At 43.8% G+C, this 26,335-nt stretch overlaps 1 protein-coding gene across 1 annotated transcript in view; it reads left to right on the top strand.

Annotated features, from left to right (window-relative positions):
* SCAPER (S-phase cyclin A associated protein in the ER) overlaps nucleotides 1–26,335 on the top strand; it is a 216,064-nt gene that overhangs the window by 173,679 nt on the left and 16,050 nt on the right. The window contains exons 28-29 of the mRNA XM_082238421.1: nucleotides 714–951; nucleotides 4,505–4,654. Coding sequence (XP_082094547.1) covers nucleotides 714–951; nucleotides 4,505–4,654 — 388 coding nt within the window. The remainder of the gene's footprint in view (nucleotides 1–713; nucleotides 952–4,504; nucleotides 4,655–26,335) is intronic.

Below are 26,335 nucleotides of genomic sequence, written 5' to 3'. Positions count from 1 at the left end.
ACATCCTCAGAGGCAACAGATTGGAATTAATCCCATGCAACTTGACTAGGTGGGACTGGAATCCATGGGATTTAAGCATGTCAAGTGCTGTCGCTTTCCTCCTACCTCTATCAGCTATGCTAATACACAGCTTCTTCTAGCAAAGATTTCTGTGTGGTCCATGGATTGCCAAGATGGCTGCACTGAATTTGGTATCTCACCCCCAACAGGTGGTATTCCCAACATGGCACCTATGAAGACCTCATTCCCCTCAACACTTTTCCACCTCTCTCACCTTTGAAAGTGAGGCAGGGATGATCTCTTGACTGGAACGCTAGAGAGATTTGAGAGAGGAGGTGGGAGGACTGTCATTCCTTCCCACTTTGTCTTTTAATTCTTTAGGCTTGCAGAGAGAAATCAGCACCTGAGTAGAAAGAACATCCACCAAGTGGACGTTGTAATTCAAATGATTGAGCTTTTAGCAATGCATAATGGGAAGGGGTGGGGCTTATCAAGGCCATTCTTGCAATAAAAATGACGGGAGGGCTTGTTAGTATATCCTTGGTTTTGCCTGTCAAACGCTATGAAATGTCATATTTTTATTTATATATTTCTGTGTTCTTAAAGCCTAGCTTATGAAGGCACTGCAATTTTTTTATAGAAAAGCTTGATATAAATAATCTTAGCTCACGTTGCTGGTTTTCAAGAAGATCCTTTGTTGCTTTCTTCAGCAGGTCTTGGAGCATATTTGATGGTGCTCATCAGGATCCCACCGGGCTAACAACTGCTCTTGAGACTACAGACCTGGTTGGGGTGTTGCACATGTTATACTGCATTCTTTTTCACGGCACAATTGCAGACCTGAGCACGACTAGCCCAAAAGAGAGCTACGCTGAGAACACTGTTCAAGTGGCTCTCAAGAGTTTACGTTTCTTCAACAGTTTTGCAGTTCTTGATCTACCAGCTTTCCAGGTAATATTCTCCACCACTCCTCAATGTACGCACACACTGGGGTGGTTCAGACACCACCACCCCTGACATGGCATGGCGTTACATGGATGAATAGCAAGGAACCTTAAGTAAGCACACTATGTACCTTCAGTCCTACCTAAGATGGCAAATTATGGTTTCTACTTGCCTTGCCATCCAGGATTGGAAACTAGGGTTGGATGGCGGGGGAGCACAGGAGCCCAAGGCTCCAGACTGCTCATTGACATAATGCAGCCCACCCCTCACTTGGCATTCAGCCTGAACCCCCCCACCCAAACGCTTGAGAACTATTAGACTTCCCCTTGTTACGTATATGTGTTTATACAAAATCCATAGAACTGGAAGCAGGACTTCCTGACACCCACCTCCCCTTTGCTGCCAGACATATGCATCCTTGAAAAGCTCCTGGAAGTTGCGGGGGGGGGGGCAGGACAGAGTCATGTGTCCTGTGGTTCCCCCTCTTTTTTTAAGAGAGTGCTGCCTAAGCAATTTGGGCAAGCAGCTCTTTTTTCTCAAAAGGTGATGAGCCCAAGTGCAGGACTATGGGCAGCATGAAGATTCAGATAAGCACAAATAATCCCCAAGTTCATAGGTACGTTTTCCATTTATCTTCAGAGTCTAAACAATTGGAAGGCGTCAGGGAGAAGCAGTGCAGGATTCTGAGCTGCTATTAAAACTGGTTAAAGAGGAAATACATTGTTTCCTTGAAAAATGACTTTTAACATTTATATACAAACTCTGGTGCCCTCTGGTCTGTTGTTATCAGCGACGGTTAAACATGGACCACTAGAACATACGGGAACCTGTGTTGGGGAAAACGGACTAAACCCAAGAAGATGTCAGCACGTAATACACTGTAGTAAATGACTCTGAGGCAATCTCCCAGGGACGCCAGTGCAAGGAGCAGTTAAATGAATGCCAGAAAAGCTTTTCCTGCTGCATTCTAGCTAGACGTGGACCCAGCGGCAATACCCTACCCTTACAGAAGGATGGGCAGAAACAGACCATAAGACGACTTCTATCTTTCACAGTCCCATTGCTTACTCAGAAGGCAGGCAGCTGCTCGCTTGGTTCTGACTTTGAAGTGAGGTGCTCTTTAGACTGGTGACTAATGGTGTCCTGGTCCTGGGTCACAGGGGGGTTGGCCCTCAAACTTGTTTTGGCTGCCAGGTGGTCAACATTTATGTCTTACCATTCTCTCAAGTGCCATGATGTTTAAGGGGTTGATGAGCACAGCCAGAAAGATCCCTCTGCCTGAAGCCAAATCCAGAAAGTCAGTGAGTGGTCAAGTTGCTGCACAAGGATACCTGCAGCCTGGAACCTTGTCATGGAAACCATGCTCTCAGACATGGCTCTCGAATTCAGAGCTACACCTGCCACTTTTTGCAAGTACATGTACAGTAGCCCTCTCAGGGCCCAATGGTGGTCAAGCAAGCAAGGTTCCCAACTGTCTTGTATTAGGATTTGGAAGAGATTTAGTGAACTGACCCAGTAATTTGAGGGGAAGGGCTTAATAAAATTGTCCAACATGCAACCTTGTTTCTCCAACTCATTTTGATGGCTATTGAACTCAATGGGCCTTACTTCAGAGTCAAGCCTCATCCCACTCGGAGCCACTCAAGCTGTTTTGCTACTAAAAAATAAAACAGTAATACCACATTAAATACCTAGCCATTTGCTGTTCTTTCATAATACCCAGTGCAGGGTTCCTCATTTTGCCTAATGGTAAAGATGGCCCTGATTGGGACCGCCAATTTCTGAGGAAATGTTTCTCTGAATCCCAGTTGCTGTGGGCTGTTGCCTTCATGCCCAGTTTTTGAGCTTGTTGGGGACATCTGGCTTAATATTGATTTAGGTGAGATGGTTGTCTGATCCAGCAGAGCCTAAGTTCTTATGAAATTGTGCTAGGAAATGTTTTATCATGGCATATTAATTTGGGTGATGGAAGGTGTATCTTTCTTTTTGAAGCAAATATGGCTGTTGGGGGAGGGAGGGGAGAAGACCAGAGGCGGAGCTTCATGCTCTGGCACTGGGGGGGCAGAGAGCAGGGGGGGCCGCCTGTGGGGGCAATGCTCACCCAGCGCGGGTGGGCAGCCACGATGGCACGCTGCCAGGGGGGGCGCTCCCCCCACACTCCTCTTCCTCCGCCAGTGGAAAAGACCCCAGCTTTCTGCTGAATTTTGGCTGGCATGTGTCCACTCTGCCATGTAGGTTAAACACATCTATTTTATTCAAACTCCAAGACAGGGAGCTAAGAACTGTAGATGGCAGATATTTTCCCACAGGCCTATAAGGTTGCTCCATTCAAGCTAGTAGACTTTGATGTTCTTTCCTCATACATCACGTTCCCCCTTTGACCTTGTGTCGCTTTTTCTGGCTGACATGTTTATTAAATAGAGGCTGGGGGCTGTGCAGATAAAGTGGGCTTCTCCAGAATAAGCAGGGAGCCCCTTTTCTTCTCCCTCAGCCAACCGTCATTTCACACACACACACACACACACACACACACACACACACACCAAGCTAACAGGGATCTTATTCTTTTGATTATACCTTACCAAACAATTATTTAAAAGTACTATCTTTTTGCTTCCAACAGTGTCTCTTGGAGCATTCAGTGCCTTCGCTATCCTTTGGTATCCTGCTTCTTGTTTGTGAAGAGTGATGATCTCTTCTCTTACCTTCTTGGACCATTCTCTTGACTAAGCCATATTTTTAACATGCAGCCAAATTTGACACTCAGCAAACCCCTAGCCAGTTCAGGAGAAGCCAGTATAAGCTGCAATTTCAGCTGAATTTGGGGAGTTATTGTTTCATGTATTTTTGTGTTTTTATATTGTAAACCACTCTGACCTTTGGATGAAGGGCAGTATAGCTATTTAATAAATAGTAATAATGTTTATATGTGATATGAGGGTGGCTGTTCAGCACACTCACAAATTAGTAATTAAGCATATATTTTACAGCATTAGTAAAATAAAAAAATATTTCTTCTTTTACTTTTTTACTGAATTTTTTTTATTAGAATTATGCTTTCTTGGAAGATACATTGTTAAATTGGTCTGATTAAATTGGGTTTTTAATGCTAACAGAGTGCCAGTAAAGTCATCTCTGCCCTTTTAAAATTAAAATTCACTCTTTATTTACAGTAGTGCATATTAGGAATATCATGCGGTGGGGGGGGGGGGAGTGAGATATGAATTGAGAGGATACGCTTTGGTTCGTTTAACCAAAACACAAACACAAATCCTAAAGCACTGTATGACTGGTTTATCAAATTTTTACATCCTGAGCATATTACAAATTCTGAGGTAACAAAATGTGCTTTTTCATAGAATTTTGAGTTGGAAGGAACCCCAAGGGTCATCTAGTCCAACCTCCTACACTGCAGGGTTTGGGATGCAAGGTTCTTCCTGAAGTCAGTAGGCGCAAGCCAATGGCCAGGTTGCAAAGTCATGTGATTTGTAGCAACACCTCTCTTTGGTTTCATTGGGAATCTGCAAAAAGGTGTAATTTTTCTTTCTTTGTTTTTCAGTCTATCGTGGGCGCTGAAGGACTGTCCCTTGCGTTCCGACACATTATAAGCTCTTTGCTGTGGCACTGTTCCCAGCACACCTGTGAAGCCCTCTTGCACGAAGTCATTGTGTGCATTGGCTACTTCACTGTAAAGCACCCAGATAATCAGGTAAGGCCATCCATTTGCAGATTACAGCAACTGAGGTTCCCACTCAGAGGAGGCCCTTTTGCCTTTCTTAGAGCAAAAGAGCACAGAGAAGACTTGTCCTAGAGAAGCCACAGCATAGCATCGCCTTTTCTTTAGGGTGCTAGTGAGAACACCCTTACTTGGTAAGCCCCAGAAAAATCAACAGAATGTATTAGAAGTAAACCTGGTTAGAATTTACCATATTTTTCGCTCTATAACACGCACCCGACCATAACACGCACGTAGTTTTTAGAGAAGGAAAATCCGTAGGCATGCCACCCGTAGTCATTCCCACCATAACACGCACAGACATTTCCCCTTACTTTCTAGGAGGAAAAAAGTGAGTGTTATGGTGCAAAAAATACGGTAGTTGTTAAACTGTTTCCCAAAGGATAGAAGATACTAGTACCAACAATACAGGTATTGGTGCACATTGCATTCAGTAGGACGGGGCATTTGGAATTTAATTTAGTGATGGTTCTCAGTCATAAATTTGATCCCACTTTTTGTCAATATCATTGCTAATGATGCCGTGTTATTTTTCTCACATCAAAGAATGGCGCTTAGAGGGATTTCTTCTTCTTATGAAGGTCGCCCCCAAACCTGCACCTAAATATCACTTGAATTAAACGCTTTGTGTGACAGACTAGGAATTCACTTTCACTTTCTTGTAACTGTGGCCTATACTGGATTTCATGCTTTTTGCAATATTGGAAGGAAACTGCAAGATTTAATGTATTTTTTGAATTAGTCCAAAGATTCTGTTCTACTTTGTAAACCATTAAAAGAAGAGGAAGCCTTCTTGGTTCTCGAGTGGTCAGGGGACCTGAAATTGGGCAATATCTTTATGAGGACTGAAACATGGTATATAATGGTATATAAATAAATACTGTAATGTAAACCAAAGTGTCAATGAGTCTGCAGAAAGGTAAGCAAGACAGGGAGGGTAAGTGAGGAAAAGTTGACTTGATGTTGAAACCACATTGTTGGCACTTGATGTTAAAATGAAGGGTAAGAGGAGATTTCAGACTTCGTAGACACATGTAGTGCTGCCCTGTTAATTGGATCAGACTCTACAAGCTGCTGTGCAGATCTCTGGTTGCACCTTCACTTGAGCTGCTGGGACAAAGAATATAATAGATAGTTCCCATTTTAAAAAAGAAGTTTATTAGTGTTTTATTAGTAGTGGCTCCCTCCCTGTGGAATGCCCTCCCACCAGATGTCAAAGAGAACAACAACTACCAGACTTTTAGAAGACATCTGAAGGCAGCCCTGTTTAGGGAAGCTTTTAATGTTTGATGTATCATAGTATTTTAATATTCTTTTGGAAGCCGCCCAGAGTGGCTGGGGAAACCCAGCCAGATGGGTGGGGTATAAATAATAAATTATTATTATTATTATTATTATTATTATTATTATTATTATTATTCATAGAATCATAGAGTTGGAAGAGACCACAAGGGCCATCGAGTCCAACCCCCTGCCAAGCAGGAAACACCGTCAGAGCACTCCTGACATATGGTTGTCAAGCCTCTGCTTAAAGACCTCCAAAGTAGGAGACTCCACCACACTCCTTGGCAGCAAATTCCACTGTCGAACAGCCCTTACTGTCAGGAAGTTCTTCCTAATGTTTAGGTGGAATCTTCTTTCTTGTAGTTTGGATCCATTGCTCCGTGTCCGCTTCTCTGGAGCAGCAGAAAACAACCTTTCTCCCTCCTCTATGTGACATCCTTTTATATATTTGAACATGGCTATCATATCACCCCTTAACCTCCTCTTCTCCAGGCTAAACATGCCCAGCTCCCTTAGCCGTTCCTCATAAGGCATCGTTTCCAGGCCTTTGACCATTTTGGTTGCCCTCCTTTGGACACGTTCCAGTTTGTCAGTGTCCTTCTTGAATTGTGGTGCCCAGAACTGGACACAGTACTCCAGGTGTGGTCTGACCAGAGCAGAATACAGTGGCACTATTACTTCCCTTGATCTAGATGCTATACTCCTATTGATGCAGCCCAGAATTGCATTGGCTTTTTTAGCTGCCGCGTCACACTGTTGGCTCATGTCAAATTTGTGGTCAACCAAGACTCCTAGATCCTTTTCACATGTACTGCTCTCAAGCCAGGTGTCCCCCATCTTGTATTTGTGCCTCTCATTTTTTTTGCCCAAGTGCAATACTTTACATTTCTCCCTGTTAAAATTCATCTTGTTTATTTTTGCCCAGTTCTCTAATCTGTCAAGGTCGTTTTGAAGTGTGATCCTGTCCTCTGGGGTGTTAGCCACCCCTCCCAGTTTGGTGTCATCTGCAAATTTGATCAGGATGCCCTTGAGTCCATCATCCAAGTCGTTGATAAAGATGTTGAATAAGACCGGGCCCAAGACAGAACCCTGTGGCACCCCACTAGTCACTCTTCTCCAGGATGAAGAGGAACCATTGATGAGCACCCTTTGGGTTCGGTCAGTCAGCCAGTTACAAATCCACTGAGTGGTAGCATAGTCAAGACCGCATTTTACCAGCTTCTTTACAAGAATATCATGAGGCACCTTGTCAAATGCCTTGCTGAAATCAAGGTAGGCTACATCCACTGCGTTCCCTTCATCTACCAGGCTTGTAATTCTGTCAAAAAACGAGATCAGGTTAGTCTGACATGACTTATTTTTCAGAAATCCATGCTGACTATTGGTGATCACAGCATTCCTTTCTAGGTGCTCACAGACTGTTTGCTTAATGATCTGCTCCAGAATCTTCCCTGCTATTGATGTCAGACTGACTGGGCGGTAATTATTTGGGTCCTCTCTTTTCCCCTTTTTGAAAATAGGGACAACATTTGCCCTCCTCCAGTCTGCCGGGACTTCGCCTGTTCTCCAGGAATTCTCAAGGATGACTGCCAGTGGTTCTGAGATCACATCTGCCAGTTCTTTTAATACTCTTGGATGCAGTTCATCTGGCCCTGGAGACTTGAATACATCTAAACTAGCCAAATATTCTTGTACTATCTCCTTAGTTATTCTGGGCTGTGTTTCCTTTGCTGAATCATTTGCTCCAAATTCTTCAGGTCGGGCATTGTTTTCTTTATTGGAGAAGACTGAGGCAAAGAAGGCATTGAGGAGTTCAGCCCTTTCTGTGTCCCCTGTTTGCATTTCACCATCTTCTCCTCTGAGTGACCCCACTGTTTCTTTGTTCTTCCTTTTGCTACGAACATACCCATAAAAGCCTTTTTTGTTGCTTTTAACCTCTCTAGCAAGCCTGAGTTCATTCTGTGCTTTAGCTTTTCTGACTTTGTGTCTACACGTGCTGGCTATTTGTTTGAATTCCTCTTTGGTGGTTTCCCCCCTTTTCCATTTTTTGTACACATCCTTTTTTAATCTTAATTCAGTTAAAAGTTCTTTAGATAGCCACCCTGGCGTCTTTAGGCACCTTCCATGTTTCCGTCTCATTGGTATTGCCTGACGTTGTGCTTTTACTATCTCCCTCTTAACAAACTCCCAGCCATCATGAACTCCCTTTCCTTTTAGTATTGCTGTCCATGGGATCTCACCCAGCACTTCCCTAAGTTTTATGAAGTCGGCTTTCTTAAAGTCAAGAAATTGAGCCCTAGTATGCTTGGCTGCTTCTTTCCGCTGTATAGTAAACTTCAGAAGAGCATGATCACTCGCGCCTAATGATCCTTCCACATCTACCCCACTAACCAGGTCATCAACATTGGTTAGGACCAGATCTAAAATGGCTGTTCCTCTTGTTGCTTCTCCCACTTTCTGGACAATGAAGTTGTCTGCAAGGCCAGTGAGGAATCTGTTTGACCTTATGCTCTTGGCTGAGTTTGACGTCCAACAAATATCCGGGTAATTGAAGTCCCCCATTACTACTATCTCCCTTCCTTTTGCATGCTTGGCCATCTGTTCCAGGAAGGGAAAGGCATCTCATAGCAACTAAGTCTAGGGCTTGGGTCAACCAAAGGTCAATGAAGTCATCAATAGCCATCATCTATGTCCTCCGTTTGGCTTGGGGATCTATAGTAAACTCCCACAATGAGGTCTCTGTTATTCTTCTCTCCCTTAATTTTGACCCAAATGCTCTCACTTTGGCTTTGAGGTTCTAAATCTTGGATCTCTTCACAGGTATACACATCCCTGACATATAACGCCACTCCTCCTCCTTTCTTGTCTGGTCTGTTTCTCTGAAATAGATTGTATCCCCCCATTTTTACATTCCAATCGTGGGACTTATCCCACCAGGTTTCAGTGATGCCTATTATGTCATATTTAGTTTGCTGTACCAAGAGCTCAAGCTCATCTTGTTTATTTCCCATGCTTTGCGCATTAGTGTACAGACATTGAAGTCCATTAATCATTCCCCCGTGTCTCTTATTTAAGGATTTTTTCCTCCCACCACTAGGTCCACATGCTGTTTGCTCCATTTGGTCTATGACATTTGGATGATCATCTTCAATAATTGATAGACTCCTACCTTCAGGAGCACTGTCTCCCTCCCCCACATTAGTCAGTTTAAAGCCCTCCTGATGAGGTTTCTGAGATTTTTGGCAAAAACATTTCTCCCAACCGTTGTGAGGTGCAGCCCATCACTTGCCAGAAGTCCATCTTCAAGAAACTGCAGTCCGTGATCTAAGAATCCAAACCGTTCCTGTTTACACCATTTGCGAAGCCAGCTGTTCACTTCCACTATTTTCCCCTCTCTCCCTGGGCCACGTCGTTCAACTGGGAGGACAGACGAGATGACAATTTGTGCATTTAGTTGCTTCAATTTCCTGCCGAGAGCCTCGTAGTCTCTTTTGATCTTCTGGAGGCTATTGCTTGCAGTGTCATTGGTTCCCACATGAACCAAGAGGAAGGGGTATTTGTCAGTGGGTTTTATGATTCCTTGCAGTCGTTCAGTTACATCTTGGATCTTAGCCCCAGGGAGACAGCACACTTCCCGAGACATCTTGTCAGGCCCACAGATCACTGCTTCTGTTCCCCTCAGTAGGGAATCCCCTATCACCACTACACGCCTCCTCTTGGGTTTGGTCGGGGTTCTTCCGTGAGCTGTCCGTTCCAAGGTCGCCTGCACATTCCCTGAGGACTGACTTTGCTGCTCGTCTTCATATACCTGATCGACTGTAATGAGGGAGAGATCCTCAAATGGAGTCTGCTCTTCGTCTTCCATGCTAGGGGAAAGGACCTCAAAGCGATTGTGTATTTCTAAACAATCAGAGTGAACCCTGGGCCTCCTACTTCTTTGAGTCACGTTTCTCCATATATCTGGCTCCTGAGTTGGTGAACTAGCCTCCTTCTCAGGGGAGTCCCCTGTCTCCTCCTTGGTGGGGACGGTGTGCTCTGTTGCTTCCAAGAAGAGCTCCAGCTCTCTAATTCTTTGGAGCGTAGCTACACGTTCCTCCAGTTGCTGGACTTTGTCTTTTAAAAGGGCAATCAACATGCAATTGCTGCAGGTAAAGCTGCCTGCAACCTTTGGCAAGATGGCAAACATTGCGCAGGAATCGCAGGCGACTGCAGCTGTTCCCTCCCCTTCCATCTTGAGATTGTGTCTCCTTTTTGCTCCTTCTTCAACTGCTCCTTCTTCAAATTATTATTATTATTATCTCAGAGCAGAATATGGTTTTTGGTTTTGGTGTTGAAATATTTGGGCATTTTGTTAGCCAATATTTTTCTGTGCTCCTCTCCTCTCCCATTCATTTACATTAGTTCCTCAGCACCTGAATGCTTTATACTAAATGCATGGTTTGCCTGTAAACATGGAAACAAGTGAATTTTTCCACTTGTGAACCTTACTACAGGATTCCTGAGAACTGCTTTGGTGCTGCAATACCTTTAGCCCAACGTGGAGCAGTGCATGCAATTTGTGTGGGAAGATGGAAAACTGCCATAGACTGAGTCAAGACCATTGGCCCATCTAGCTCAACTACTCTGACTGGCAGCAGCTCTACATAGGTTCAAGCAGTGGTCTACCAGCCCTGCCTACACTCTGACTGCACTGGCTGCCAATTAGTTTCTGGGCCCAAGTCAAAGTGCTGTTTTTTAATTTATAAAGCCTTGGCCCAACTCATAGCCGCGGACATGCCTTAGACTTGGTGTTTACCTCTACGGATGTTGGTGATCTGACATTAACTAAAAGCGAAACAAAAGAAGTGCCATGGTCAGATCACTTCCTGGTGCAACTGGACTTCTCTGCGACCCTTTCCCTTTGCAGGGAGGTGGGACCGATTCGGATGGTCCGCCCCGCCACTTAATGGATTCAATTGGCTTCCAGAGAGTGGTAGGGGATGCTTTATCCCAAGTTGATGGCCTTTCAGCTGATTCCCTGGTAGCCTGCTGGACTGCGGAGTTAACCAGGGCTATTGACTGTCTGGCTCCAAAGCTAGAGCTCAACGTCGAGCCTACCAAGTGGCAATGGCGACAGCGAAGAGGACTTTCTTCGCCGCTTCTATTGCATCTGCAGAAAAGAGCAGCAGGAGACTTTTTCAGGTGGTTCACAATCAATCTATCGGAACCACCTGCACCACCGGGGCCTGGTAAGGACCTCAAGATCTCCTGCAATGCTTTTGCAAAGTTTTTTGCAGATAAAGTCGCTCAGATTCAGAAGGAGGTAGACTCCACCGTGGGAGCAGGGCCAGGGCAGGATAGTGCTGGAGTTCTATCTAGTCCTGTTTCCTCTAGTTCCAATCTGTTACCTCCGAGGAGGTGGACAGGCTGCTTGGACAAGTGAAACCGACCACCTGTCTCCTTGATCCTTGCCCATCCTGGCTAATAAAAGCGAGCCGGGAAGGGCAGGGCGATGGGCTCCGTGGGGTGGTGAATGCCTCCCTCTGTGAGGGAGCCTTCCCAGACCCGCTGAAAGAGGCAGTCATTAAACCGCTTCTTAAAAAAACATCTTTAGACCAAGCCAATTTGGCTAACTATTGCACAGTCTCAAATTTACCATTCTTGGGCAAGGTGATTGAGTGGGTGGTTGCCAAACAACTCCAAGCACGCCTGGAGGATGCGGACCATTTGGATCCCTTCCAATCGGGATTCAGGCCTCACCATGGGACTGAAACTGCCTTGGTCGCACTGGTTGATGATCTCCGGCGGGCTAGGGACAAAGGTGAGAGCTGTTTCCTAGTTCTGCTGGTTCTCTCAGCGGCCTTTAACACCATCAACCATAACATCCTTCTGGACCGTCTTAAGGGTCTGGGAGCTGGGGGGCACTGTTATACGGTGGTTCCGCTCCTTCCTCCTGGGCCGTGTCCAAAAAGTGGTGTTGGGGGATGAGTGTTCAGAACCCTGGGCTCTCACTTGTGGGGTGCCTCAGGGTTCTGTCCTCTCCCCCATGCTTTTTAATATCTATATGAAGCAGATGGGAGAGATCATCAGGTGGTTTGGGCTGGGTGTTCATCAGTATGCAGATGACACCCAGCTCTACCTCTCCTTTAAATCAGAACCAGTGAAGGCGGTGAAGGTCCTGTGTGAGTGCCTGGAGGCGGTTGGAGGATGGATGGCGGCTAACAGATTGAGGTTGAATCCTGACAAGACAGAAGTACTGTTTTTGGGGGACAGGGGGCGGGTGGGTGTGGGGGATTCCCTGGTCCTGAATGGGATAACTGTGCCCCTGAAGGACCAGGTGCGCAGCCTGGGAGTCATTTTGGACTCACAGCTGTCCATGGAGGCACAGGTTAATTCTGTGTCCAGGGCAGCCGTCTACCAGCTCCACCTGGTACGCAGGCTAAGACCCTACCTGCCCGCGGACTGTCTTGCCAGAGTGGTGCATGCTCTAGTTATCTCCTGCTTCGACTGCTGCAATGTGCTCTATGTGGAGCTACCTTTGAAGGTGACCTGGAAACTGCAATTAATCCAGAATGCGGCAGCTAGACTGGTGACTGGGAGTGGCCGCCGGGACCACATAACACCAGTTCTGAGAGATCTGCATTGGCTCCCACTACGTTTCCGAGCACAATTCAAAGTGTTGGTGCTGACCTTTAAAGCCCTAAATGGCCTCCATCCTGTATACCTGAAGGAGCATCTCCATCCCCATCGTTCAGCCAGTGAGATCCAGTGCCGAGGGTCTTCTGGCGGTTCCCTCATTGCGAGAAGTAAGGTTACAGGGAACCAGGCAGAGGGCCTTCTCGGTAGTGGCGCCTTCCCTGTGGAACGCCCTCCCAGCAGATGTCAAGGCAATAAACAACTATTTTACTTTTAAAAGACAACTGAAGGCAGCCCTCTTTAGGGAAGTTTTTAATGTCTGATGCTGTACTGTTTTTAATATTCAGTTGGAAGCCGCCCAGAGTAGCTGGGGAAACCCAGCCAGATGGTTGAGGTATAAATAAATTATTATTATTATTATTATTATCATTATTATTATTAATAATAAATGGCCCAGGACTGCAATGCTTCAAGGATCGCCTCTCCCCATAGGAACCCACCCAGATTCTGTGATCATAATGTGAGGCCCTCCTTCACGTGCCCCTTCCACAAGAGGTCTAGAAGGTGGCAACACAAGAAGGGGCCTTTTCTGCAGTGGTCCCCACTGGTGGAGTGATCTCCCCAGGGAGGCTCTCTGGGCACCACATCATTGCATATCTTTAGGCACCAGGTGAAAATATTCCTTTTCAACCAAGTCTTGGGCTGTTAATTAATCAATGGCATTTTAAATGTATATTGGGAGGTGGCATTATTATTATATGCATTTTGCGCTTTTGTGTTGTAAACCACCCTGTGACCTTCAGATGAAGGGCAGTATATAAATCAATCAGTAAATAATACCTGGGAATGTGGAGGAATGTACCTGGGAACTTCTCTTTCACCCAGCTCAAGATCACCCAGCCCATCGCCATCCTTTTAGCATGACAATCACTAGAAGTTGAGACTCTTTGCCTTCTCTGGCACCAGTCCTTCGGAATGCTGACTCCAGAGCTAAAAGCAGCATTTTGGAATATGGAGCATCATTTAACTCCAGGGAAGCAGGCTCCAGAAACAGGCCTCTGCCCCTCCTTCCACACGCCCTTCTGACCGTATTTTTGTTATGCATTCATGCTGAATTCCCAAGAGGCAGGACTGCACTCTTTGAATTCCCATTGCAAAATAAAAGTGGCCTGGTTGGCATACAGAAGTGCCAAAATTCCTCTTACAGGTTAACTTTTTTATTTTATTTTTGGCAGAAATTTAGCGACAGATGTGGCTCATTAGAAAGGGCTGGGCCGTGTGAGCGTGCCAGGAACAGCAGACAACAGAGATTCCCAAGACAAGTCCATTCTGTGCCCATCACTGCTGACACTTGTGCCCCGAGGCAAAGGTCTGACCACCTTGCGAGTAGGCACTGTGCCACCATGGCAGATGGCCTTTGTGAGGGCAGCCAAGAGGCAGCGTCTGAGGCGGTGTTTCGTCTCAGAGTGCTAGAGGCTGTATTGCTGCAAGGCTTTGCAGTCTGTACAGCGCGAGGGGCTGAGGCCATGAGCCAGTGTGATGTAAAGACCTGGGAGAGCACAGAGTTCAAATCCCCACTTAGCCACGAAGGTCACTGGATGACCTTGGGCCACTTGCAGTCTCTCAGCGTAACTGACCTCACAGGCTCAATGGGGGGCTTGAATGAGGAGGGGGAGAACCACAGACGCCACCTTGAGTACCTCGAAGGAAAGTTGTGGTATAAATGTAATAGTAAATAAAATAAAATAGATCCTTAGGTGCTTCATAGCTCCATTTAAGAAGCTAAGCGGATCTGGGCCTTGCTAGTGTCTGGATGGGAAGCTTCTCTTCTCTGATGTTTCAGCAGCATTGGGGCAATAAGAGCAAGGTGCAGATTTAAAACAATCCCTTGGTGACTCCATCTATGGTTGGTTATAAGAGCTGCATGGACATATGCTGTCATGTTTTGGAAATGGTATTTTAATTATTTTATTTTATGTATTTTAATTATTTTATTTATTTATGTACAGCCCTTAATCAGAGGATCACGGTTTACAGGTAGATTGTATAGTTCCATATATATTTATTAATAGAGGTCTGGATTTGATTGTTTCCTCAGTAGCCTTGAGTACATTTCAGAGTGGGAAGGCAGATTTGGGAGGGGGGATTTTAGCAGCGCTTTTGTTTTTAGAGTGCCAGTCCTTTCTCCCTTTTTTGGCCAAGGCTCTGAAAAGGACTCTGAGCATCCTCCTTCCCTTCTTCCTTACTCATCACCTTAAAGGGGTCAGAAGACCAGTGGCGTAGCGTGGGGGGTGCAGGACGGGCCGGCCGCACCGGGCGCAACATCTGGGGGTTAGGGGGCGCAAATCCACGGGTTATGGGGCGCAAATTACTTGCCTTGCCCTGGGTGCTGACAACCCATGCTACGCCACTGCAGAAGACCAAGTCCTCCCCCTCCAAAATGGAACATGGGAAGCTGCCTCATAGCGAGCCAGACCACTGGGCCAGCTGGCTCAGGGTTAGCTACCCTGATTGCCCACAGCTCTCCAAAGTTTCAGACAGAGGCCTTTCTCAGCCCTGCCTGGGCATGCCAGAGACTACCCTGGGACCTTCTGCATGCAAAATATGTACTATCCCCCCTCCCTGCTCCAACTATGGAGGGCAGCTCATAGCAGATTCTGAGCCCCAGAACTATGCACGCTTGTACGCGCACACACATACTGATGCACACATAGTTGTTTCAGAGAGAAAGGGAAGGTTCAGCCTCTGTTTGCCCCCAAGTCAGCTGTTTGGTGGCCAGGATTTCCTCTGCATTCTTCACACTGCCACCTGCAAATCTGGCACAATCCCCACACTTTATTAGCCACATTAATTCTGTTGGCTTAACAGGTCCCACGATACCATGGATGGGTGTACAAGTGAAACCAGAGTAATAAGAGTAATGCTCCTGCCTTTGGGTAAGCCAATCAGGGGCTTACTGTGGGATTACAGTTTCTAATTCAAAATGTTGTCTTTAATTAACAACCCTCTTGCAACTTGTGGCACTTTTGGTTTTCTCCTTGCTATCTGATCTAATTAATGAACACAATTAGTAGGTTCTATCAACTGTTGAACTCATTTGCATTTTATATTGAATGTGGTCTGATAATTAAATTAACATGAATGACAGATGAGCTGGTTTCCCCCACATTACTGTACTGGGAATATTTTGTAATTGGGTAAATCTTTGCAGATTGAAGTACTTGGACACATGAACTTGCATGACGGGATGCAAATGTGGTTGGCACGGTTCATTTGTCCCACAATGCCCCAAATCATAAATCTGACAACATAGTCCTTCAACATAAAACATCCGCCTTGTGTTTTACTCTTTTTTGTCAGCCTTACAGCTCCAAGACTCTGGAAATGCAATGCACAAATGTTATTGTTCTGAATTGTGTATTTGATACAGACTGACTCAGAATTAGTGGCTTGGGAAAAGATTATAAATTACATTTCTCTAAATTTAAAATATTGATTGGAAAACAATCATCTTTTGGAAGGAATGTGAATAAATTTTCAGAATAATTTGCTGTTAGATTTAATGAGCAGTTCAGTGCAGAACTGCAATGGAACACTTTGGGCATCATCAGCACATCTGATGGAAGCATTTCGTTAAGAGAGACCTCTTCATATCTCATTTATACCCAAAACTGGGTGGGATCATAAAGTTACTTTCTTGGGATCCAACCTCCCGTGTTTACACTACTGTTGTAAAAGATGCTCACAGAACGGGATGCATTTTGGTTACGTTTTAGACATTTACAAGGTACTAAGTAACTGAAAATTGAATTTTATGTGAAAATCAGCTGGTGCATAAATAACTTCAATGGCAGATAGATTCAGGTAGGTAGCCGTGTTGGTCTGACGCAGTAGAAATATACTTTTTTTTTAATTGTCCAGTAGCACCTTAGAGACCAACTAAGTTTGTTCCTGGTATGAGCTTTCGTGTGCATGCAAACTTAGTTGGTCTCTAAGGTGCTACTGGACAATTTTTTTATATATTTAATGGTGGAGGTGGTGATGTAAACTCATACCTTCATTGGATCATATTTTCTTCCATTACCTGTAGTCTTATTCTGCAGGATATAAATAATAATCACTCTGGGCTACTAGTAGCCTTTCAGAAGAAAGTGGCGATTGCCAATAGCGACAGTTAGGCAATGTAAAAAAAACCAATCTTTTTTAGGCATACAGTGGCACCTCGGTATACGAACTTAGTCCATTCCGGAAGTCTGTTCTTAAACTGAAACTGTTCTTAAACCGAGGTGCGCTTTCCCTAATGAGGCCTCCTGCCGCCAGTGCCCTTCCACTGTTCGGATTCCGTTCTTAGACTGAGGTAAAGTTCTCAAACCAAGAGGCTATTTCCGGTTTTGCAGAGTTTGTAAACAAAATCATTCTTAAACCGGACTGTTCTTAAACTGAGGTACCACTGTAATTCCATTGAATATGTCATTTCTTGTGAGGCAAGATGATAAGCCTTAAACACTAGAGTTTTTACAACTAAATAGCTTAATTTAGGCAGTGGATCCCATTCGGTGGTCTGTGGACCCCGGGGAATCTGCACAGCCCACCCAGGGGATCTGTGGCACCATTCACGTAACAAAAACTACAATAGAGATACCAGAATTTTCAAAAGTTTGGAGTCCATAATCCTGCCTTTACTTGCTAGGCCTGTAACCAAGCCTGTCATTCCTTTCCCTTCAAGGCAATCCTGACATCAAACAGTAATTTTTAAAAAAGGCAGCTCTGACATGATGATGAGAGCCGCCGTCTGTTCTGACCCATGCGACAGCTTTATAGGCTGTAAATCTTCGGCTTTCTCTCTGAGTATAGTGGATTCAGCAAGGCAGAAAAACCGTGACTTGCTCTGTGTTTAGGATATTCTAATCCAACAGATCTCAGAAAGCCAGGGATTTTTTCCAGCCAGAACTCACTGGACCTCAGTTCCGGCCCCTCTCAGGTGGCGCCATTGCCATTCAAGAGAACAAGGGAGGTGTCCATTGTGAGTTCCAGCACCTCTTTTTCTAGAAAAATAACATTGCAGAAAGCTATATTATGAATTTTCAGAGACAATGGATGGACATATCCACCATTTGGGGATTTTTTTCTGATAGTGATTTCAGTCCACATTCACTGAATTTGTATATTTATCTACAGTGATTTGAAAAGGTATTTGATCCACGCTAAATTTTCCCGTTTGCCCTCTGACAAAGAAATGCCCAGTCCATAATTTTAATGGTAGGTTTATTGTAGCTGTGAGAGTCGGAATAACAACAGGAAAACCCTCAGAAACCCAGAAGACAAAAGTCAGAGATTGATGTGCATTATAATGAGTGAAATAAGTATTTGATCCCCTGTCAGCCAGCCAGATGTCAGGCTACCTGGTATCTTCACTGTATGTAATGAGCTAAGATTAGAAACTCCTGCTGTAAGGGAGAGGTCTTACCTATAATCCCAGCTCATTACTGTACCTGTACAAAAGACACCTGTCAACAGAAGCAATCAATCCAGCAGATTCCAAAGTAGCCACCATGACCAAAACCAAAGAGCTGTCCAAGGACGTCAGAGACAAGATTGTAGACCTGCACAAGGCTGGACTGGGCTACAAGACTATTGCCAAGCAGCTTGGTGAGAAGGTAACAACAGCTGGTGCAATAATTTGCAAATGGAATAAACACAAAATAACTATCAGCCTCCCTCAGTCTGTGGCTCCATGCAAGATCTCATCTCGTGGAGTTGCAATGATCAGGAGAATGGTGATGAAGCAGCCCAGAACACAGGGGGAACATGTCAATGATCTCAGGGCAGCTGGGACCATAGTTACCATGAAAACAGTTGGTAACACATTACGCCGTGAAGGACTGAGATCTTGCAGAGCCCGCAAGGTCCCCTTGCTCAAGACAGCACACGTACAGGCCCGTCTACAGTTTGCCAATGCACATCTGAATGACCCAGAGGAGAATTGGGTGAAAGTGTTGTGGTCAGATGAGACCAAAATCAAGCTCTTTGGCATCAACTCAACTCGCCGTGTTTAGAGGAGGATCACTGCCTACGACCCAAAGAACACCATCCCTACCGTCAAACACGGAGGGGGACATATTATGCTTTGGGGGTGTTTTTCTGCTAAGGGGACAGGACACCTTCACCACATTGAAGGGATGATGGACAGGACCATGTATCGTCAAATCTTGGGTGAGCACCTCCTTCCCTCAGCCAGGGCATTGAAAATGGGTCAAGGATGGGTATTCCAGCATGACAATGACCCAAAACACACAGCCAAGGCACCCTTAAAGGAGTGGCTCAAGAAGAAGCACATTAAGGTCCTGGAGCGGCCTAGCCAGTCTTCATACCTTAATCCCATCGAAAATCTGTGGAGGGAGCTGAAGGTTTGAGTAGCTACACATCAGCCTCGAAATCTTACTGACTTGGAGAGGATCTGCAAAGAGGAGTGGGACAAAATACCTCCTGAGATGTGTGCAAACCTGGTGGCCACCTACAAGAAACACCTGACCTCTGTAACTGCCAACAAGGGTTTTGCCACCAAATACTAAGTCATCTTTTGCAAAGGGATCAGATACTTATTTCACTCATTATAATGCACATCAATCTCTGACTTTTGTCTTCTGGGTTTCTGGGGGTTTACCTGTTGTTATTATGACTCTCACAGCTACAATAAACCTACCATTAAAATTATGGACTGGGCATTTCTTTGTCAGAGGGCAAACGGGCAAATTTAGCAGGGGATCAAATACTTTCCCCCCTCACTGTAGCTCTCATTAATTCCTATGTGGTTAGAGGCTAAGTGAGGTCTTCTCCAACAGCCTAGTTAGAACCATTTGGCTCCTCCCTTTCCAGGGTTGTCTCCATTCACCGCCATTCTTCATGGCTGAATCAGAAGCAGAAATGAGACACTGAAGCCTTCTCTGTTGACCTGGTTGGGGCCAGTTGCCATTTTGACCCTCCCCTCCCAAACCTATCTCCTGTATTGTCCATTCCATCAGATCCTTTTGTGACCATGTGAAAGAACTGTTCTTGGAATTACTCATTTTCCTATCCACACTCTGTTCTCCTTTTAAATAATAGTCACTTTGTTTGCATGGCATGTATTTTTAAAAATTGTATATTTTTATTACACCTGCTGTCTGAATTCAAAAAGCTTAAGGAGCTACTAGGTGAGATCCCGTGGTCAGAAATACTCAAAGAGAAGGGAGTCCAAGATGAATGGAAGTTTTGAAATATTGAAGGTCCAAATGCAGACAATTCCAACAAAAAAGAAAACGAATCTATTTCACTAGTGAAATCACTAGGGCACTGAAAACTCTGCTCACTCATGTTTAAGCAGCTCACAGAAAGAATATGCTGTGTGACTACATGGTGCAATTACAGATAGGCTAATGCCAGAAAATAATTCATCCTAATTGTCTCTGAAAAGAGTGGCGAAAGCTGTAAAAGAGTGGCAAAAGCTGTACTGGGATGCAATCTCAAAAATGATAGAATGATCTCGATACTAATCCAAGGCAGACCTTTTATACATATATATATATGTGTGTGTGTGTGTGTGTGTGTGTGTGTGTGTGTGTGTGTGTATGTATAATATTTATTAGTTTTCCAACAAATTAAACACAACACAACAAAAAACCAACAATACAATACAATACAAAAAACACTACAAAACACTAACAAATACAACTAACAAAACAAAACAAAAACCATTTAAAACACAGTCCAATTTCAATATCTTATCTTTCTTTCACTTATTTCCACGACCTCCTGACGCCTCCCTTTTTGTATTCCACTTCTATTAATTGTTTCAGCAATTCCTTTCCATCTTCCTCTGTTTTCTATCCTGTAATTATCTTAACACATTCTAACCTTATTTTTCCCTTTAATACTCTTAATCTATTTATACTTAATTCCTTATAACATTTCTACTAAAGCCATATAACTTCATTCCAACATTTTTCTAACATTCATTGATTTTACAGTATTTCTGTAAATAGTCTTTAAACTTTTTCCAGTCTTCTTCCACCGACTCTTCTCCCTGGTCTCAGATTCTGCCAGTCATTTCCACCAATTCCATGTAGTTCATCAACTTCATCTGCCATTCTTCCCTGGTGGGTAAATCTTGTGTCTTCCAATATTTCGCGATGAGTATTCTTGCTGCTGTTGTTGCATACATAAAGAAAGTTCTATCCTTCTTTAACACCAATTGGCCGACCATGCCCAGGAGAAAGGCTTCTGGTTTCTTAAGGAAGGTATATTTAAATACCTTTTTCATTTCATTATAAATCATCTCCCAGAATGTCTTAATCCTTGGGCACGTCCACCAAAGGTAAAGAATGTACCTTCAGTCTCATTACATTTCCAACATTTATTATCGGGCAAATGGTAGATTTTTTCAAGCTTGACTGGTGTCATGTACCGCCTATAAATCATTTTCATTAAATTTTCTCTTAGGCCATTACATGCCGTAAATTTCATACCTGTGGTCCATAACCGTTCCCAGTCAGCCATCATTATGTTATGTCCAACGTCTTGTGCCCATTTAATCATAGCTGATTTCACCGTTTCATCCTGCGTGTTCCATTTCAACAGCAAGTTATACATTCTTGACAAATTCTTGGTTTTTGGATCTAACAATTCTGTTTCCAATTTTGATTTTTCCACCTGGAAACCAACTTTTTTGTCCAATTTGTATGCCTCCATTATTTGATAATAATGGAGCCAATCTCGCACTTTGTTTTTCAATTTTTCAAAGCTCTGCAATTTTATTCTGTCTCCATCTTGCACCAGAATTTCCCAATATTTCGGCCATTTGGCCTCCATATTGAGTTTTTTCTGTGCCTTCACTTCCATTGGTGACAACCATCTTGGGGTTTTCTTTTCTAACAAATCCTTATATCTTATCCAAACATTAAACAATGCTTTTCTAACAATATGATTTTTGAACGATTTATGTACGTTTACCTTATCGTACCACAAATATGCATGACAACCAAATACATTGTTAAAACCTTCTAAATCCAACACTTCAGTATTTTCAAGAAGCAGCCATTCTCTCAGCCAGCAAAAAGCAGCTGATGCATAATAAAGTTTGAGGTCTGGCAGGGCAAATCCGCCTCTTTCTTTGGCATCCGTTAATATCTTAAATTTTATTCGAGGTTTCTTGCCCTGCCAAGCAAATCTAGAAATATCTTTCTGCCACTTCTTGAAACAATCCATCTTATCCAAAATTTGCAATGTTTGGAACAAAAATAACATCCTTGGCAGCACATTCATTTTTATCACAGCAATTCGGCCTAACAGTGATAACTTAAAATTTGACCATACTTCTAAATCCTTTTTCACTTCAGTCCAACATTTTTCAAAATTATCCTTAAATAAATTCACATTTTTAGCAGTCATGTTAATCCCTAAGTATTTCACTTTTTTAACCAATGTTAGTCCTGTCTCCTCCTGGAACTTCTCTCTCTCATTCATAGTTAAATTTTTCTCTAAAACCTTGGTTTTCATCTTATTCAACTTGAATCCTGCAACCTGTCCAAATTCTTGAATCAGTTCCAATACCCTTTTAGTACTAGGTTCTGGCTCCTGTAAAGTCAATACTAAATCATCAGCAAATGCTTTCAGTTTGTACTGTTTAGCTCCCACTTGTATACCTTTAACCTCTTGGTCCTTTCTAATCATGTTTAACAAAACCTCGAGGACCGATATAAAAAGCAATGGAGAAATTGGGCAACCTTGTCGTGTCCCTTTTTCAGTCTTAAACTCTTCTGTCATCACATTATTCACAATTAATTTTGCCTTTTGTTCTGAATAAATTGCACCTATACCATTTTCAAAACCTTGTCCTACCCCCATCCCCTGTAAATTCTTCTTCATAAAACTCCAAGAAATATTGTCAAAGGCTTTCTCTGCATCCACAAATATCAAGACTGCTTTAGTATTGATATTTAGTATTGATATTTAGTATTGTCTTCTGCTTCTGTTAGGTCCTTACCACTTTTGTCCTTTATTATGGTAATCTTTGTACGAAATGTTCCTTTCATATCTTCAATTTTCTTGAACAGATCTCTGCTTTTTCCCATTCTATTGCTTTCCTCTATTTCTTTGCATTGCTCGTTTAAGAAGGCCTTCTTGTCTCTCCTTGCTATTTTTTGGAAATCTGCATTAAATTTCTTGTATCTTTCACTATCTCCATCACATTTTGCTTGCCTTCTCTCCCCTGCTATTTGTAAGGCCTTGTTGTGTGGCAAGAACACACAGAGGAATTATACCAGAAAGATATGGATGGCTCGTACACCCCAGGTAGTGTGGTTGCTGACCTTGAGCTAGACATCCTGGAGAGAGAAGTCAAATGGGCCTTAGAAAGCACTGCTAATATCAAGGCCAATGGAAGTGATGATATTCCAGCTGAGGGATTTAAAATTTTAAAAGACAATGCTGTTAAGGTGCTACATTCAATATGCCAGCAAATTTGGAAAACTCAGCAGTGGCCAGAGGATTGGAGAAGATCAGTCTATATCCCAATTCCAAAGAAGGGAAGTGCCAAAGAATGCTCCAACTACCGCACAATTGCACTCATTTCACATGCTAGCAAGGTTATGCTTAAAATTCTGCAAGGCAGGCTTAAGCAGTATGTGGACTGACAACTCCCAGAAGTGCAACCTGGATTTCGAAGGGGCAGAGGAACCAGAGACCAAATTGCAAACATGTGCTGGATTATGGAGAAAGCTAGAGAGTTCCAGAAAGAACTTCTGCTTCATTGACGATGCAAAAGCCTTTGACTGTGTCGACCACAGCAAACTATGGCAAGTTCTTAAAGAAATGGGAGTGCCTGATCACCTCATCTGTCTCCTGAGAAATCTCTATGTGGGACAAGAAGCTACAGTTAGAACTGGATATGGAACAACTGATTGGTTCAAAATTGGGAAAGGAGTACGTCAAGGCTGTATATTGTCTCCCTGCTTATTTAACTTATATGCAGAATTCATCATGTGAAAGGCTGGGCTGGATGAATCTCTAGCCGGAATTAAGATTGCTGGAAGAAATATCAACAACCTCAGATAGGCAGATGACACAACCTTGGTGGCAGAAAGTGAGGAGGAATTAAAGAACCTTTTAATGAGGGTGAAAGAGGAGAGCGCAAAATATGGTCTGAAACTCAACATCAAAAAACGAAGATCATGGCCACTGGTCCCATCACCTCCTGGCAAATAGAAGGGGAAGAAATGGAGGCAGTGAGAGATTTTACTTTCTTGGGCTCCATGATCACTGCAGATGGTGACAGCAGCCACGAAATTAAAAGACGCCTGCTTCTTGGGAGAAAAGCAATGACAAATCTAGACAGCATCTTAAAAAGCAGAGACATCACCTTGCCAACAAAGGTCCGTATAGTTAAAGCCATGGTTTTCCCAGTAGTGATGTATGGAAGTGAGAGCTGGACCATAAAGAAGGCTGATCGCTGAAGAATTGATGCTTTTGAATTCTGGTGCTGGAGGAGACTTGAGAGTCCCATGGACTGCAAGAAGATCAAACCTCTCCATTCTGAAGGAAATCAGCCCTGAGTGCTCACTGGAAGGACAGATTGTGAAGCTGAGGCTCCAAGACTTTGGCCACCTCATGAGAAGAGAAGACTCCCTGGAAAAGACCTTGATGTTGGGAAAGATGGAGGGCACAAGGAGAAGGGGACGACAGAGCACGAGATGGTGGGACAGTGTTCTCAAAGCAACTAACATGAGTTTGACCAAATTGTGGGAGGCAGTGGAAGACAGAAGTGCCTGGCGTGCTCTGGTCCATGGGGTCACGAAGAGTCGGGCACGACTAAACAACAACAACAAATAGTCTCTGTAGCCCTTCTGCTTTTTCCCATGACATTCGCACAAGAACTAGAAGAGCTGGACGTCTGCAGAGCAGCCAGTGAAGGCACAGATACTTGCCCATATTTATAACCGGAGAACCTGGGGGAAATATTTCTCTCTTTGTTTGTGTGTGTCCATTTCCAAGCTTTTTTCTCTTTCCTTCCCTCCCTTCCCCCTTTGGCTGTGTATTTTCTTACATCTGTTACTTAACTATATACCATTTCTCTTAGAACTAGTTTATCTGTTTTAAATGCAGGGCTGTTTATCCTTTTAATTTTATTAAGCTGGCTATTTAAACAATGTTTAAAAGGTGTCACAGTTTTCTTTGTTTTGCAGGCTTAGGCTGCAATCCCACCCCTGTTAAGGCTGTTTGAAGTCAGTGAAATTTAGGAACACCTACTTGTACACAAAAACAGGCTGCACATACTGTTGCATGCAGGATTGTGACCTTTAGCTGGAGTCCCAAACACATTCACTTGGAATGCCAAGTTCTACAGAAATTCATTTGGTCCTTTCAATACTGGCTTTCTTTGTTTGTTTGTTTTACAATGGATTTTAAAAATGTGGAAGTGGTAAATAAATCAGTATTACTCCCTATGGCAGGGGAGATCTGTTATTATGATAGTCCTCATTTTTAAATGAAAAAAGTACAATACCAGTCATGGAGTGGGGCTGAATTGGATTGGCATTGCAGCACAAAGGAAGGGAGGTTTGTTCCTTTTCCCTCATGCTGCTTTCCTAGTGCTTGTATTTAGCCCTAAAGAGGGGTGTCTGGGTGCCCATGTACATGCCACCCTTCCTCCTAGGGGCCAAACAGTGACTGGGGGTAATGTATGCAAATTTAATGCGAATAGTGAGACAGGAATAAGGATTCGTCCTCTTCCTCCTGGTGCTATGGGCTAGTCAATTATTATAAAAAATATTACTGATATTTGTTTTTTCTTGTAGACGTGCTTAGGGTGCTGCTTTCAGTGCACAGAGCCTGCAGGTTTAGAGATGAGCAAAAAGACTTTATAATGTGTATTTCAGTGTATATATAGACAGCTATTTCTTTTTTGTGACTTACCATATTGGCCTGAATATCTGCCGCACCCAAATATAAGACACCTTTAAAATTGGAAGGGGAAAAGAAAAAATACCTGAATATAACAAGCTGCTCCCTTCCTCGCTGCTCCTGGCAGCATACTGGGGGGGGGGGAGCCGTGCTGCGTTGCCGGCGTCCTTTCCCCTTCCTCACTCTCCTGCTTCCCGGGGAACTACGCACGGGGCAGGCACCACTTGGCCGCGCTCCTGGTTCTGTTTGCCCCGTGTTCCTGGCGGCATACCCTGAGGTCGCAAATATAAGCTGCACCTTAACTTTGGGGGGAAAGTGTGGCTTATATTTGGGCCAATATGGTAATATAATTTATTTTGGAAGGTGGATTTAAGTATGAAGATAAGCTTGACTTTTCAACTGCATGTTCTCTCAGTGGCATTCAATTTGAAGTCTTGTCTTTTTCAAAATACTGAGGGGGGGGATTTAAACCAGCATTCAATTTTTTAAATAATCTTTTAAACCCCTGAAATAGTACAATTGCCAGTTCTGTAAAACTCACCATTGGGGTGGGGGCACAAGATAAATAGTAGATGAAAACTAAGAACTCCCCCTGCCCCCCGCCCGGAAAATCAGAGCTTTCCGAATGGTGGAGCCCGAGAAATGGGAAGGTACGGAGCTTGACCTAAGCAGTGACATGCCCTTCTGATTAAACACTTACAGTCTGGGATTTGTTTATAGAGTAGCAAAGAAATAAGGCAGATCTGACTTGAAAGGGACATACTCAAAAAACAACTTCTTTTATCGTTATAAATAGTCTCCCGTAGACTCTAGCATTTT

Source organism: Podarcis vaucheri (genome assembly GCF_965113315.1).
Source record: "Podarcis vaucheri genome assembly, chromosome: 9".
Lineage (NCBI taxonomy): Eukaryota > Metazoa > Chordata > Lepidosauria > Squamata > Lacertidae > Podarcis > Podarcis vaucheri.
Note: the sequence above shows the minus strand (reverse complement) of the source record. Positions and strands in the feature narration are given on the sequence as shown.